This window comes from Aquarana catesbeiana, linkage group LG04 (assembly GCF_042186555.1).
Source record: "Aquarana catesbeiana isolate 2022-GZ linkage group LG04, ASM4218655v1, whole genome shotgun sequence".
NCBI lineage: Eukaryota > Metazoa > Chordata > Amphibia > Anura > Ranidae > Aquarana > Aquarana catesbeiana.
In genome coordinates this window covers 11,058,508-11,073,014 of record NC_133327.1, presented here as the reverse complement: position 1 = coordinate 11,073,014, position 14,507 = coordinate 11,058,508, and the positions used below count along the sequence as shown (strand labels likewise).

Below are 14,507 nucleotides of genomic sequence, written 5' to 3'. Positions count from 1 at the left end.
GGCATCACCCCCCTATCCATGCGTACAGCCCCCTAATCTACATGCAGGGCCCCAGAAGCATGGATTACAATATTTTTTTTTTTCTTTTGAAGCACGTGATTAGAACCAGAGGCTTTAATAGGCTTCAAAAAAGAGTGGGCTCAGAGCGCAGAGCACTGTGCCCCGAGCCCACCCAGTTGTGTGACAATAGAGAATTAATCTTCGCTATTGTCTTCCTGATTCTCCTCCCTTGCCAATTAGGAAGTGTCACCCAATTGGCCGAGAGGAGAAGTGATCCTATTGGCCGCCTAGGAGGAGGAGGGAGGAGATGGCGAAAGCCGTCATGATGCAGAGAAGGAGGAGATGCAGGAGAAGCCGCCGCCCATTGCCCCGAGGAAGAGCTGCGCTGCCTGCAACCTAGATGGGGTAAGTGCGGGGATTGTGACTGACTGGTTGCTAGTTGCTAGTTAGGCTTGTTAGGTTGTTTAGTTAGGTATTCTGTCAATAAATCTTACTTTAAATATATATAGTCTGGTCCCAGTTTTCTGAATGTAGGCACACAGATATGGCCATCCCTGCTGCTGATTCCTGACATAACACTGGAGCAAGAGGCACTAGTAGGGAAGGACCTAAATACCCTCCCAGCAGCCAGCACATTGCCACCAGAAGATGATCCAGGTCCTGACAGCGGTGAAGGACCACAATCACCTCCAGAGCACGCCTGCTGCCAGGGACATAAATGTTTACTGAAAGCAGTGTGGTTGAACAACAGTGGTGGGTGAGGGTCAACCATACTAGCTCAGCAACCACAGTATGGATCAGAGAGGGACAAAGCCCATATGCATCTGGTCCCTGGGGGGGTTCAACAAAGTTGAAGTGATACTTCTTTAACAAAAACTGCCAACAATCACACCTTTACCAGGATAGAATTGGGCAGACAAGGTCCACACAAGGAGGAACATCAATTAACTCTGCCACAGCCTCAGGCAACGCCAACAAGGAGCAGTGAAGAAGAGCTACAAGATTACAGGTTGAGTCATATATTCCTCCCTTGGCTTCCCTGGGTAGCACTGTGGCAGTATAAATAAGAGTACAACATGACCCCGATCACTTCTCATTGTGTGTCTGTATGGATCTTCATTTCTACATTTGTCTCAGACATCTGCAAAGCATAGACATATAGAAAGAAAAGGGTGCTAAACCAAAAGGTAAAGAAGTCCAATATGCTTTAAATTATTCAAAACTCAATCATATGAAAATCTTAAATGCTTTTCTGAGGGCCTACCACACATTCCCCTTCGTCGGGGCTTATGCCGTGTACACACGGGCGGACTTTTCGACCGGACTGGTCCGACAAACTTTCCAGCGGACTTTCGACGGACTTTTGACGGACTTTCTAACGAACGGACTTGCCTACACACGATCGCACCAAAGTCCGACGGATTCGCACGTGATGACGTACACTGGACTAAAATAAGGAAGTTGATAGCTAGTAGCCAATAGCTGCCCTAGCGTTGGTTTTTGTCCATCGGACTAGCATACAGACGAACGGATTTCTGGGTACAGCGGAGTTATGACGTAAAGATTTGAAGCCTGCTCCAAATCTAAAGTCCGTCAGATTTGCAACTGGAAAAGTCCGCTGAAGGTCCGTTGAAGCCCACACATGATCGGATTGTCTGCCGAATTTAGTCCATCGGCGGTCGTCAGACCAGTCCGGTCGAAAAGTCCGACCGTGTACACGCCCCATTAGAAGATGAAATATGGACTTGAATGGACTCAACTATACTAATAACTGCATAGATCTAGCTTTGTTCTGGTGAAAGTTCTCCTTTTGGGCTGAAAAAAAGAAACAATGTGGCCAGGTGAAGAATTCATATTCCATATTATAAGCTCTCATGAAGGGGGAGCGTTGTTGCCCCCAAACATGTTGGCTGTTTTTGTGATTGAATTCCTAACAATGAAAAGCAGCTCAGGCTCTTTCACCTTTTGTTTTGGTGCACTTTTCTATATACCTGGCCTGGGCTTCAAGTCACTTCATTGTGGAAAGCGAGTTTGGTTGGGAGTCACCTTACCAGAGCCAGTGAGCTTACTTAAAAACGTGGGGCAAAAATTTAGACCCAAGTTAACCGGTTGCTTTTACTATAATTATTCATTATTCAGTTTTTTGCATATAATTAGCATTTCTAATACACAGTATCTGCCAGTCATGACTTCAGCTTTTGCATCTTTGTATGAGGAAAGTCTACATGTGTCGCGCTACATCAGCGCTTAATCATGACTCCATTATTCACTATTCAGTTTAATGCACATATTTATCATTTCTAATATACGGTATGACTCATGAATCAGTATGAATCATGACTTCAGCTTTAAGGGTCCATTTGCATCTTTGCATGAGGAAAGTCTATGTGTTTCGCGCTACATCAGGGCTTAATCATGATTGCTTGGGACTCATGATTAAGCCCTAATATAGCACGAAACATGTAGACATCCCACAGTGACTTGCTGCTGTGTTATGTTGCTTTTATGACCTAGCAAAGATGACATTTTTCAGAGTGTGGCTATCCAAACTTCTATAAATACATGGGCTTCAGCTTGACAAACTGAGCTGGCACCCACGGGGAGTATTGTGTGCAGGACCGTGTCAGCAGACCAACTTGGAGCAGCATTATGAGACTGGAACCTCTCAGCAGAGTGTGCCATTTAGCACATCCCACTTACAGTATACAGCATACCCAATGCTCTGTAGCAGTGAGAATATAGCATTTCTAGGAGAAATTAGGGATGGTATTATTAAGATTGATGTGCAACAGATTTATACTGGGGGGCGTATCCTAAAATGAACACCACAAACCCTACTCTTAGCAGAGAGTCAGCCCAGCTTATGTATATTAGAAAATCTTAAAGCTTGTATAAACGTACCCTTGTGCTGCAGTAAAACAATGTAAATTAAAGCTACTGAAATTCAACAGGGACTATCAGGTTGCAGGTCACACCTTCTCTGGGAGTTTTATAAATTTGGGGGATTCAATTGAACCTGATGCTTTGCCTTACGATGAGCCAAAACCATCCCATCTTGCACGAGTGATTGTTTGCAATTATGTTGGTACCATTTACAGCAGTGAAAAGGAAATCTATTACTAAGAGAATATTGCCAAATTTTCCTAATGCCCAACTTCAGGCTCCCTCCCTCTTGACCCCCCCAGTTCTCCTCTTGCTGCATTTGTTTGTACCTACCTTTTTTTCAGACATCTTCAGGTTAGTCACTTGATGCCCAAGGTCTCCCTTCTCTTTTCTGGTAGTTCTCCATGATGCATATCTCTGTATAATTATATGTGAGTGGTCACACAACCCTTGATCAAGGGGTCCTGCGTGGCCCCAAAACATTGAACTCTGTATTGTGTAATTATTATGCAATAAAGCTACTTTCTTCAAAACTTCATTTTGGTGCGCCGAGGACTATGGAAGAGCAAATCGGCCTGGGTTGATTCACCAAGGGTTCATCAAATCTGTTTAGAATCTCATTCAAATCTATGGGGGGAGAGGGGCAGGAGTGCTCCTATTTGCTTTTGTGGCTGGGGTATCCGGGCCGTGTAAGGCAATGTGCTGTGACGCCTGCTTTTCCTAGGAACGCGGCGGGTGCCAGCATCTGCTGCTTCCTTGGGAACCAGTGACAGCAGGAACCTGTCATATATAGAGGAGGTAGAAATACAGCTTCTATATATGATGCATGGCTCCCACTAAGCATTGCGCCGGGCACACGGGAAAAGGTTTGGGCTTTCGTCCGAACACCTGAACAGTGAAAGTTTAGCCCTAACCTAGGTTCGGATCAAGCCATTGGCTCCTTACATAGCAGAGGCACCCCAATCTGAGTCATTTCAATTTAAAAAAATGGGTATTATTATTATTTAGGTATTCTTAGGTAGTCTCTGGCTTTGACCAGCAGATAGAAATTGGCCTGAAGTTCCCTGCCGCTGTCGCTGATCCCACTGATGCAAAACTGTCCTGACAACTTTGCCTGGTCTTCTTCTGGTTTCAGACATTTTGATTGGTATGTGCATGGAATTCAATTAATCCTGGAGGGAATCAGCAAATTAATGGAACCAATGGTTACATTGCAATTTTAATTCCCTCTAGTGTTCTCTATAACTGTGACATTGCTCTTGTTACAAAGATTTAGGTATTTTCAATGCTCTTTACCTCCATCTAGTGACCATAATGCAGTATTTTACCACTGCCTTTTATAAAAGAACATTCCTCAGAAGCAGTGGTGCCCATCCATTAGGGGCACCCATGCGCCGCCCCCTCTATCCATGGCCGCCGCATCCTAATTATAACTCTATGATCCACATCCTAACCCCCTATTCATGTGTCCGGCTCCTTTCAGGATGACGGCGCATTAATTACAGCAGCCAAAGGCTCTAATAGGCTTCAAAATAGGCTGGGCTCGTGGCGCAGAGCATTGTGCCATGAGCCCACCCAGGTGTTACAACAGTTATTATTCGCTGTTGCAACATTGATCCTCCTCCCGGCCAATCGGGAAGCGGGTCTGATACCCATCCCCCGATTGGCTGAAAGAACAGGCATTCCTATTGGACGCCTAGGAGGAGGGGAGGAGACGCACGGCGGAGGTAAAAGAGGAGAAGACACAGGAGCCACTCCCTCAATACCCGCCGCTGCCCGATGTGCCCGTCGCCTAGATGGGGTAGGTGTCGGTGGAGGAGGGGGGGTGGTTGTTTGTCGCCCCCTCCAAACAAAAAAACACCAGCCGCCACTGCTCAGGAGAGAAAATAGCCTTAAGAACATGTGCTTTTTGTACAATTCAGACAGAACAATTGTACATGTAGATTCCCTGGATGAGTGGCTATGCAATTTTTTTTATAAATAGACCCCCACTAGTATGTCTCTTTCATAATAAAATCCCTATTTTTTACCCAAGTAAAGTTCCACTTTGGCCAAGTTGGGATTTAACTCCTTCATGCCGGCGGTATGTGGCCACTTGGCAGGTGGGCCTATATATGGGTACCAGAATGTAAACAGCGCTGTGCCAAGAGCACGCCCTGCACGCTCCCGACACAGTTACCAGCGGCTAACCGAAATCTCCTGATCTCTACTTGTGATCAGGAGCTCTCCGATCATGTGACTGCTGTGACAGCCAATTGTGGTGGTCACATGATCAGAAATGATGCACTGCCTCCTGGCATCAAAAAGCTGTTAAAGAGCTAGGAGGTGCCAGCGTTAATAGGCACCACAAGCTGTCTGCTTACTTTCTGTTCATTTGCTCTTTCCTCCCCTACATCCTACAATGCACAGCATGCATCCCTCTATAGGTCATTGAGGCACATTGTAAGTTAGGATTAGCAAACCACACCATGTCTTAAGTTTAAAGAACAAAAGTTGTGTAGCGTAACTGTAAGGTGCCAGCTACTAGACAACCATGCAGCCATGATAAGATTTTCCTAGCAACAGGTTAGATTTAACACAACCAACGAGCAATCATTGACTGATGGGGATAGATGACATTACAGACACGTTTTTACAAAAAAAACACAGTTACTGTTACCAAACCTTGACCCATACTAGAGGCTATTCTTACAGTCATTTATATAGTTTGTACTATGTAACTATTGTTTTTAGCCGAGTTACAAGATGTCCAAGGGAAGCATTCTTTTTGTTCAATACTGTCAGATTGTTGCCTAAACAGAACCTTTGAGGTGGATTGCAAATAGCCTTTTTTATAATTTTTAATGAATTTGAAAGTGACCAATACCTGTAAAACCCACTTACATATTTCACTGGGCCCTATGGAGGAGAATTTTAGGTCGCGGAGCTACATAGCAGCTTCTGCCATTCATACGGGTTCCCTTCAACGTACCAAATGTATTACCCTAGAGTAGCCTTTTTCAACCATTTCAACACAGAGGAACCTTTGAAATAACATTTTGATCTCAGGGAACCCCTGCTAAAAATGACTATATCTACAACTCATGACACATTAGTGTGATGATCAGTGGGAAGAATGCTCCTTACACTTGTGGACATTGGAAAGAATTACCCTCTTACAGATAGCTAAAAAGATCATTGGTGTCAGTGGGAACTTAACTGTGAGGCAGAAAGTGCTCAAAGAACCCATAGCAACCTCTGGAGGAACCCTAGGTTTAAGTGGAACTATGGTTGAGAAACACTGTCCTAGAGGAACCCTTTAAATAATTTTTTAGGACTCAGCGAACCCCTCCTAAATCAATTTGTTGAGAGTGAGTGGGAGAAATGCCCCTTACATTGGTGGCCAGTGGTAAGAATTCCTCCCTTACAGTAGTGGCAAGAATGCCACCGTTACAGGCAGCCAAAAAAGATCATTGGTGTCCTCTAGCTGGCTCTGCCAAGTGGCATTGACCCCAGAACTATTTATTTACCATCAATATGGAGGCCCATTAGACAGAGTTCAAGGAACCCCTAGCAACCTCTAGAGGTATCCCTAGGGTTCCAAATAACCCTGGTTGAGAAGGGCTGAATTAGACTATATAGACAGATGTCTGTGGACACCTGATATCACACCTACCTGAGATAGACTTCGCATTTCAAAACCATGGCCCAAATATAATGGAGTTGCACTCCCCCCCTCACCTTCTATTTGTGGCTGTCACATCCATCCTGTCACATCCTCCACTCTTTTTAAATATGCCTGTTTTATTTTTGAAGGTGCCTGTTTGAATTTGAGCAATTTGTGAGGTCAGGTACTCATGTTGAATGAAAAGACCTAGCTTGCAATCACCATTCCAATTCATTCCAATGGTGATCAGTAGGGTTGAGTTCAAAGCTCAAATTGTCAAGTTTTTATGGACCTGACTTTATACACAGGACCACAGTCATGCTGGAACAGAAAAGAACCTTCACCAAACTTACCACACGGTTAGAATTTCACAATTGTCGAAAATATCTTTGTATGATGTAGTATTAACAGTACTCCTCACTTGAAACACCTGAATTCAATCAGCTTGAGGGGGGGCCAACACACTTTGGGTCATATAGATAGGTGTGATGGTTAAATGTCCACAAGTTTGGCCATTAAGTGTTGATAGACTGATTTTTGACACAATGCTTTAAGGGTTAGTTTGTCTTTTTACAAAGAATGAAATTGTGACCTAACTCACAAAACTCGCCCCGCTGCACTTAAGTCCTTGGAAGATTATCTTTCACTGCCCACGCTAGCTGATGTAGCATTCCAGACATCTGAAAGTCATGCTCCTCTGGACCTTTCTTTCTTCCAGGACGTCTTCCCGAAACAAAGAGGGCGCAGAGAATTTCGCCTTGGTCAGCACAGTCATGTGCCAGTGTTGACTAATGTTCACTCACCATTCCAAGCATTATGATGCTATACAGCCTCTGGGCTGTGTATTGAATTTTACAGATGTCCGGACCACTACCCTAAGTGGCATGGGTCACGGGTGGCAGAAGACAATCATCGAAGAAGATAAGTGCAGCAAGGACCAGGTGTGTGGGGATTTACCAAAACCATATTCTATGAGGTCAAACCTAAACACTTTCAATTTGTATGCAATAAGGCAGGCCCTTGCACTGCATAGTTGAAGGTAAAGCTAAAGGAAACGAAATAAGAAAATTGTATAACGTATTGCAAGCTTTAGTTTTTTTGTGAAAAGGTGAAACTAACCCCTCCACCCCACCACCACCAATGGAGACAATGAGGAAAATAACAAGGTTATGGGGTGGATTTTTTAAAGACAAGCACACTGTTCACTTTGCAAGTGCAGTTTCTACAGAGCTTAGTAAATGCAATAAAGCTCTGCCGACTTTCATCATCCAATCATGTGAAAGCAAAAATACAGTTTTATCATACTTTCATTGCATGCGATTGGATATTCTTTGTAAAGCAAAGCTCCATTTAATTTACAAAGCTCCGAAGCAACTGCACTTGCAAAGTGCACAGTCTGTTTGCCTTTAGTAAATCCACCCCTATCAGTGATTCAATCCACTGGTGGTGACCAAAAATTGAAATACCAATTTTGGATGGACTTTTCCTTCAATGATTGTTGCATAATGTACTTCAGAACCTTTTGGAAGTTTAAAGCAAGCATTTAAAATAAATCATGACATATAGAAACAATAATCGCATGGTACTTTTCATTTTCAAATGACATCTAAAGCAACTAATTCCCCCTTAGAAGAGTTCTGTGCATTCATGTAGATGATGCTGCAAGGTGGGAAACAACTGGACAGCACTATAAGTGGTCATGGACCCTCCACCTGCTGTTGAACCTTTGTGAGAACCCCTGATTTCCTCATTGGAGCCCAGCAGCACTTTCGAAATGCCAATTTACAGTGCCAAACACAAGCTTTATAAACAAGAAAATAGCTGCTGCAAATTTGAGCCTTTGCTACCAGAAGGCTAAAAGATGATTGCAAATAACTAAGTACATGGCAAATAAACTGCAATGCAAATATCAGTTTTACCAGTTGGATCTGTTGAGCTTTGCTTTTTAGAGGTATATGTAAGGGTCTAAAAGTCAGATTACCTAAAAGTCCAGGTCATCTTGATCAATAATATCATCTTCCAAAGCCTTCTTGGATTTACTGTCACAATTATCAAAGCTTCCTTTGTTGTTTGATACCCGCCCAGTACTTTCACTTTTATTTTTACCAGCAGGGCTTGCTCGTGGGGAGCCTCCATCCTCCTCCTCAGAGGAACTGTCAGGGTACATCTGGGAATGTTTACTACCAGAACTGTTTGATTGTCCATTTGGTGATGTTTCCCCTAAGGTATTGTTTGTCTCTTTACATTCTTCTAGATCTTCGACAGAGCCATTCTGTGTTATGAGAGAACCATTACCTAAACAAGATCTCTGGAAGTACAAACCATGGGATTCAACAGCTTCTGTGTCTTCATCTTCTGAGTTTTCCTCAGTTTTAATGACAGGGTTTGTTGTGTCATTTTCTTCATGGCAAGCACCATTTTGAGAACACTCATCTATTACAGCAGCTTCGCTCTTCATGGGTTGTTCATCATCAGAATCAGAAGTCTCTTTTGTTTCCTCATGTTCAGATGATAATTCTTGATCTTGGTGGACATCCTCTAGCTGGTTTGGCTGTTCATCTTCGCACACTGCTGTGTTATCCTCATCCACTGGGCAATCTGTGCTCATCCCTTTCCCTTGGGCACCTGCAGAGTTAAGTTCATCAGATATGGCATTTTCTACTTCGCCATCCAAGTCATCAGTGGACTTGTTTTCTACATTGGAGTCTTTGTTTTCTAAATTGTTTTCTACATTGGAGTCTTCGTTTTCGGACCTGTTTTCTACATTGGAGTCTTCGTTTTCGGACCTGTTTTCTACATTGGAGTCCTCATTTTCTAAATTGTTTTCTACATTGGAGTCTTCATTTTCGGGCCTGTTTTCTACATTGGAGTCCTCATTTTCTAAATTGTTTTCTACATTGGAGTCTTCGTTTTCCATTTCTTCTTCTTGTGTAGGTTCATGTTGAAGGTCATTTTCTTCACATATTTCATCTTCTTCTACAGCTGTTTTATCTTGCTGGCTATCAGTCTCATTATCTTCACCATCTTGTTCTACGATGTCTGATTTTGTTGTTATCATTTCATCATCAGCTTTAGAAGATAGAGAGACAGCATCAATGGCATCTTCTTCATTTTGGCCTTCAGGACAATCTTTTCCAGTTGCTGCCTTTACATCATTGTCACATGCTTCTTGTCCAGTATTTTTTGGCTCATTGTTTTCCCTCTTTATCTTTAATATCTGCTGAAGGTCAAATGCTCTCACGATAGGAGCATCGGCAACTGGAGGCCTTGGTTTTGCTAATTTTGCTAACTTTTTCTGTTTTATGCATTTTTCACATGGGCAGAACTCATCATTCGCTTGTCCACTGCTGTCATCTGCAAATGAAGCACTGAAAGTTAGGTCTTCTTCATCAGTCTCACATGAATCATTAGTTCCACCTTCCATGTTATTGCCACCTGCATAACCATGCATGGACCTTCTCTGCATTGCTTGCAAACGTCTTCGCCTTTCCTCTGCTTGCAAAGAAGACTTGCGCTTTGGACCATAGTCAGGGGGCCTTGGCATCCTAATTCCTGCTCGACTCTTAATTTTCTGAAGCTCATTTGAAATACTCCTCTGGATTCTTTGGCTTACCTCATTCTTAAGTTCTGCAATCATCTCCTCGAGATTGTCGTTGTTTTCTAAATTCCACCTGACCTTGAATTCATGCATTGCATCCACATAATGAGTCATAAACTCCTTCTCAATTTTTTTTAGTAGCTTGAGCACCCAAACTGGGTCAGCATCAAATGTTTGATCATTTGTTGCTGGATTGTTTTTCTCATTTGAATCAGATGTAGATATGATAGTGGTCTGACTGCTAGACTTGATGTCATTTTCTTCCTGTGAGTTAGACTCCTGGGTTTTTGCCTCATTTTCATTATGGCTAAGGATATTCATGGTGTCATTATTATTCATGGCATGGTCCTCTACAGCTTCTGTATCAGTGATTTCATGTCCTTTCATAGAGTCTTTTACATCTCCATCAGAATAGCTGTCTATCTTTTTTTCATTCATATTTTCATCCATGACATAAGATTTAGTCTCATCAAAACCAGCATCTGTAGTTTCTGTTGTGGCTGTTTGACCACTTCCTGTATCCTGGTCTCCTGAAGAGGTTGGTTCTTCATCGCAATGTTGTATGTTTTTACTATCACATTCCACTTCCTTAACTATTGATTTTTCAGTTGCAGCACCATCACCTCCGCCAGTTATACTACCATCACCTGATCCATCAAACCCGCTGTTGATATCCACTCCAGAGGACGAAACTGGAGTCAACTCATCTTCTCTGGAATAGTGCTTTGCAGACTTAAGATCAGTTATATTTTTATTGGTTGGACCTTCTGCCCATAGCGCCTGAAAAATATTTAGAAGTTCGATACACTTTGAGTCGTTTGAGTTTTTTGTGGGATCTGTTGGACCATCATTTAAAAGCTGTAGACCAGCAAGACATGAGATCAGGACCTGTGCAGAGTTACTAAGCTTCCTTCCCATGGTTTGTGATACTTCTGGTAAACTGTTTGACCGGTCAAGTTTTGATTCCTGTAATGGATTTAGCAGTGCCTTCATTATTTGCACAGAATTATGTATGTTGTTTGGTAGTGTCCTTTTATCACAAGTGCAGTCCTTTGTCCCTGCCTCATCTTTCGCATTATTTGTTTTTGAGTTATTTGACAAATCAGACGCGTCAATTTCATCCTTAACTGACAAATTTGCAACTGAAGTTTGATTGGCATTATCAGTACAACGCACCTCAGTCATCTGCTTGCCAACTTGGTCATCATTTTGTTCATCTGTTATGGAGACCTCATTCAGTTCACTATTGTCCTCTTTATCAGTGTCCAGTTTTAGTCCTTCAGTTTCGATATCCATAATGACCTTTTTTTGGCATTCTTCAACTTCATACTCAACAGCCATTGTCTCTGAGGGAATCTTTTTAAGCCATTCATTTACGACTTCTTCTGGAGAAACGTTGGGTAGTGCAGATGGTGTAAGTTCACTACTAACAATATTTTCTTGATCTAATGATTCTATTTTGAGTTTTCTTTTTGAAGAACTAGAGCTGTTTTTACGTTTTTTGCTATTATGAATGTCCTCTGTACTATTATTATTAAGAGAATTTTTTAGCAGTTTGCAGGTCTCAATGCTGATCTTAGACACCAACAATCCCTTTGATGCAGGTGTTGATGATCGTGAGCTGTCGACCATTTCTCCATTAACGTTTCTCAATGGGTCATTGTTCATGCTATTACTGGAATATTTATAGTGAGAAGATCGCAGATGTCTTTTAACTGGTTTATCTTTTGGAGGTGAAGGACTGTGAATGCAGGGAGTCTCTAAAGCTGATATCCTGCTACATGTTTCAGCATTTTCATTCTGATCATTTAGTTTTTCGTCATCTTTACTATTTTGGGACATGGCTCTGGCACTGTCTCTTGAAGAACTGCGATCACATATTTCAGAGGACCCAACCAGTTTGCCTTTTTTCTCAGATGCTGATGACACTCTTGAACTAACGCTATAATTTTTTTCAATTTCTGGACAGCTTACATTGTTGTATTTCGAACTGAAGGATTGAGATTTACTTGATGACCGTGAAACTGGAAGGCTTTCCTGACCATCTCCATCTGCGATGGCTGCTGTGCATTCTTCAGATTTGCCTGTACAGTGTGATATTAAAGATTCATTGCAACTGTCCTCTTTAATTGTGGTTTGATTGTCTACTTGCTCTTGGGGTAAAGCTGAGTCTGCTACAGGTGACATTGTTTGGTGCGACCTGTTAGACTGAAAGCTCTGTCCCCGACTTTCTGCAAGGGATTTTCTATTTGATTTAGAAGAGGTAGACCTGTTATCATCTGCAATGGTGTCACAATTTTCTAAACTTTCCCCATGGTCCAATATTTTTTCACTATGTTGCTTTGAAATGGAAGACAAGCAAGGAGAACTGCAGGAACTTTGACCACCATTTTGGCTACAACATTTGTTTTTCTCTCTTCTTCCAGCTGAAGATCTGGAATGAGAGCTTGCTCTTGAGGAACACTTATCGCAGTCACTAGCGCTGGATTTTAAGGGGGCATCTGGGGCTGTATGTCCTCCGTTTTCTTGATCTTCCAATTCATTTGTGGTTACTGGTTGTTCTGTACTTTCACTATGGTCTTTGGACACTCTTCTTTCAGTGGAAACACTTAGCATATTCATAGGTGTTGCTTTAGGGGTAGTTTCATCTCTTTCTTCATTTTCATTGTAACTGATATTTGACCCAAAGCTCTTGGAATTAGTGCTGTCTCGTTTGAGTAGTTTTCTCTGACTTGTTCTAGAGTGCAATGACTGTGAAACCATTTCAACTCTTTGACTACAGCTTTCACCATCAGAACAAGGTGTGGGAGATGGTTCACTGCAGTTTGCCAAGCTTCCCCCTTCAGTTTTTAGGTGTCCTTCAGAATTCTGTGACTCCTGGTTCTGTAAAGACATTTGACTCCTATGGCTGGAACGTGACTTTTGGCTTTCACCCGTCTTCTGCCTGGCTGTATCTGAGGAGGCGTCCACATTTGATTCAGCAGTTGACTGACTACTACGACTTGTGCACTGGCTAACTCTTGAGTACCTAATGGTTGTTTCTCCATTTTCTCTAGTTTCAGAATAGCAAGAGGATTTGTGGACAACATGTTTTGTGTACTCTTCAGAAGACATGGTACAGAGGCTGTCCATAGATGCTTTTTGGTTGGACACCAATTTGCGATGTGAGGAAGTGCTTGAAGCAGATGACTGAGTTTGCCAAGTTGCCCTCTTTGTATAGTCCTCTTGAGGGTTGGCATGCATGGGGTTCTTCCAGATGTCATAATCTTGACACTGCATTCCACAGTGGGCACAGTACATGTCTAATTCCGCATTGTTAAGCTTTGAGCTGTATGAATCGCAATCACATGGATAAAAAGACTCATCTGTCTCAGAAAAGGTTTCGTGGTTCAACTCTTTTTTACCGTTTTCATCATATAAACGAAGCTCTTCACATTTGCTCTTGCCAGATGTGCTGGACTTCTTTATTTGTGTGGACCATTGAAGGGTCTCCTCGTTGAGTAAGCGAAAACGCACCTTCATCTCCACTGAAAGGCTGCCATCTTTGTTTACATGAACCTTTTTTTCAATGTCGTCATTGAGCAGCGAATGGCTCGTGTCCTCTGATTTTTCATGCGGACATGAGTTGGAATAGGATGCAAAGCCACTGTTTGCTGGCGACATGTTTAGTTCATTTTGATCAGATTTTTCAGATGACAGGGAGAACCTGGTCTTGTTGCTTGATGCAGAACGTGGGTGAATCACACTTTTCTTGGCTTTAAGTCCAAAGTTGGCTGTGGCGGGGTCACCATGCAAAGAAAAAAAAAGAAGATACCAATTAATTAACATGTTCAATTTGAATTGACTCCTAAAAACAGTTGAAAATGTTAAAAAAAAAATAACCCCAGTAAAAAGACAGCATGAAGAACACAAAGTCTGTCACAGTAGTGTCCTCTGCCCCCTTCACATCACTCCCCCTACAGTAATGTACTCTGCCCCCGCCCCCCCACAGTAGTATCCTCTGACCCCCTCTTCACATCACTTAACATCACCTTCCACAGTAGTGTCCTGTGACCCCCACTCCCACAGTGGCTTGCTCTTCCCCCCATTCACATTATCCCCCAACAGTAATGTACTCTGCCCCCCCCCCCCCCCCCCCACAGTGGTACTTCCCAAATTTTCTTTAGTTTTGGTGCAGGATGAGTAGTTTCATCAAATTCTTTGTTGTTTTCTAAATGTAAATATTTTATGATCAGGGAAAATCTATACTCTGACATGACCGTGCCAAAGAATGGAGTGGCAAGTAATTTATTAGTTGTCCAATACCACTTCTGCAGAGGTTTCCCCACGACTCCCTGAAGTATTATTACGCCCAGAAATTTCCAAATGTCATCTTTGGTC

General features: G+C 42.5%; 1 protein-coding gene across 1 annotated transcript in view; it reads right to left on the bottom strand.

Annotated features, from left to right (window-relative positions):
- Positions 1-5,806: 5,806 nt before the first annotated feature.
- The window catches only part of RP1L1 (RP1 like 1), a 96,928-nt gene continuing 88,227 nt past the window's right edge, over positions 5,807-14,507 (bottom strand). Inside the window, exon 4 of the mRNA XM_073624827.1 lies at positions 5,807-13,900. Coding sequence (XP_073480928.1) covers positions 8,511-13,900 — 5,390 coding nt within the window. The 3' untranslated portion in view covers positions 5,807-8,510. The remainder of the gene's footprint in view (positions 13,901-14,507) is intronic.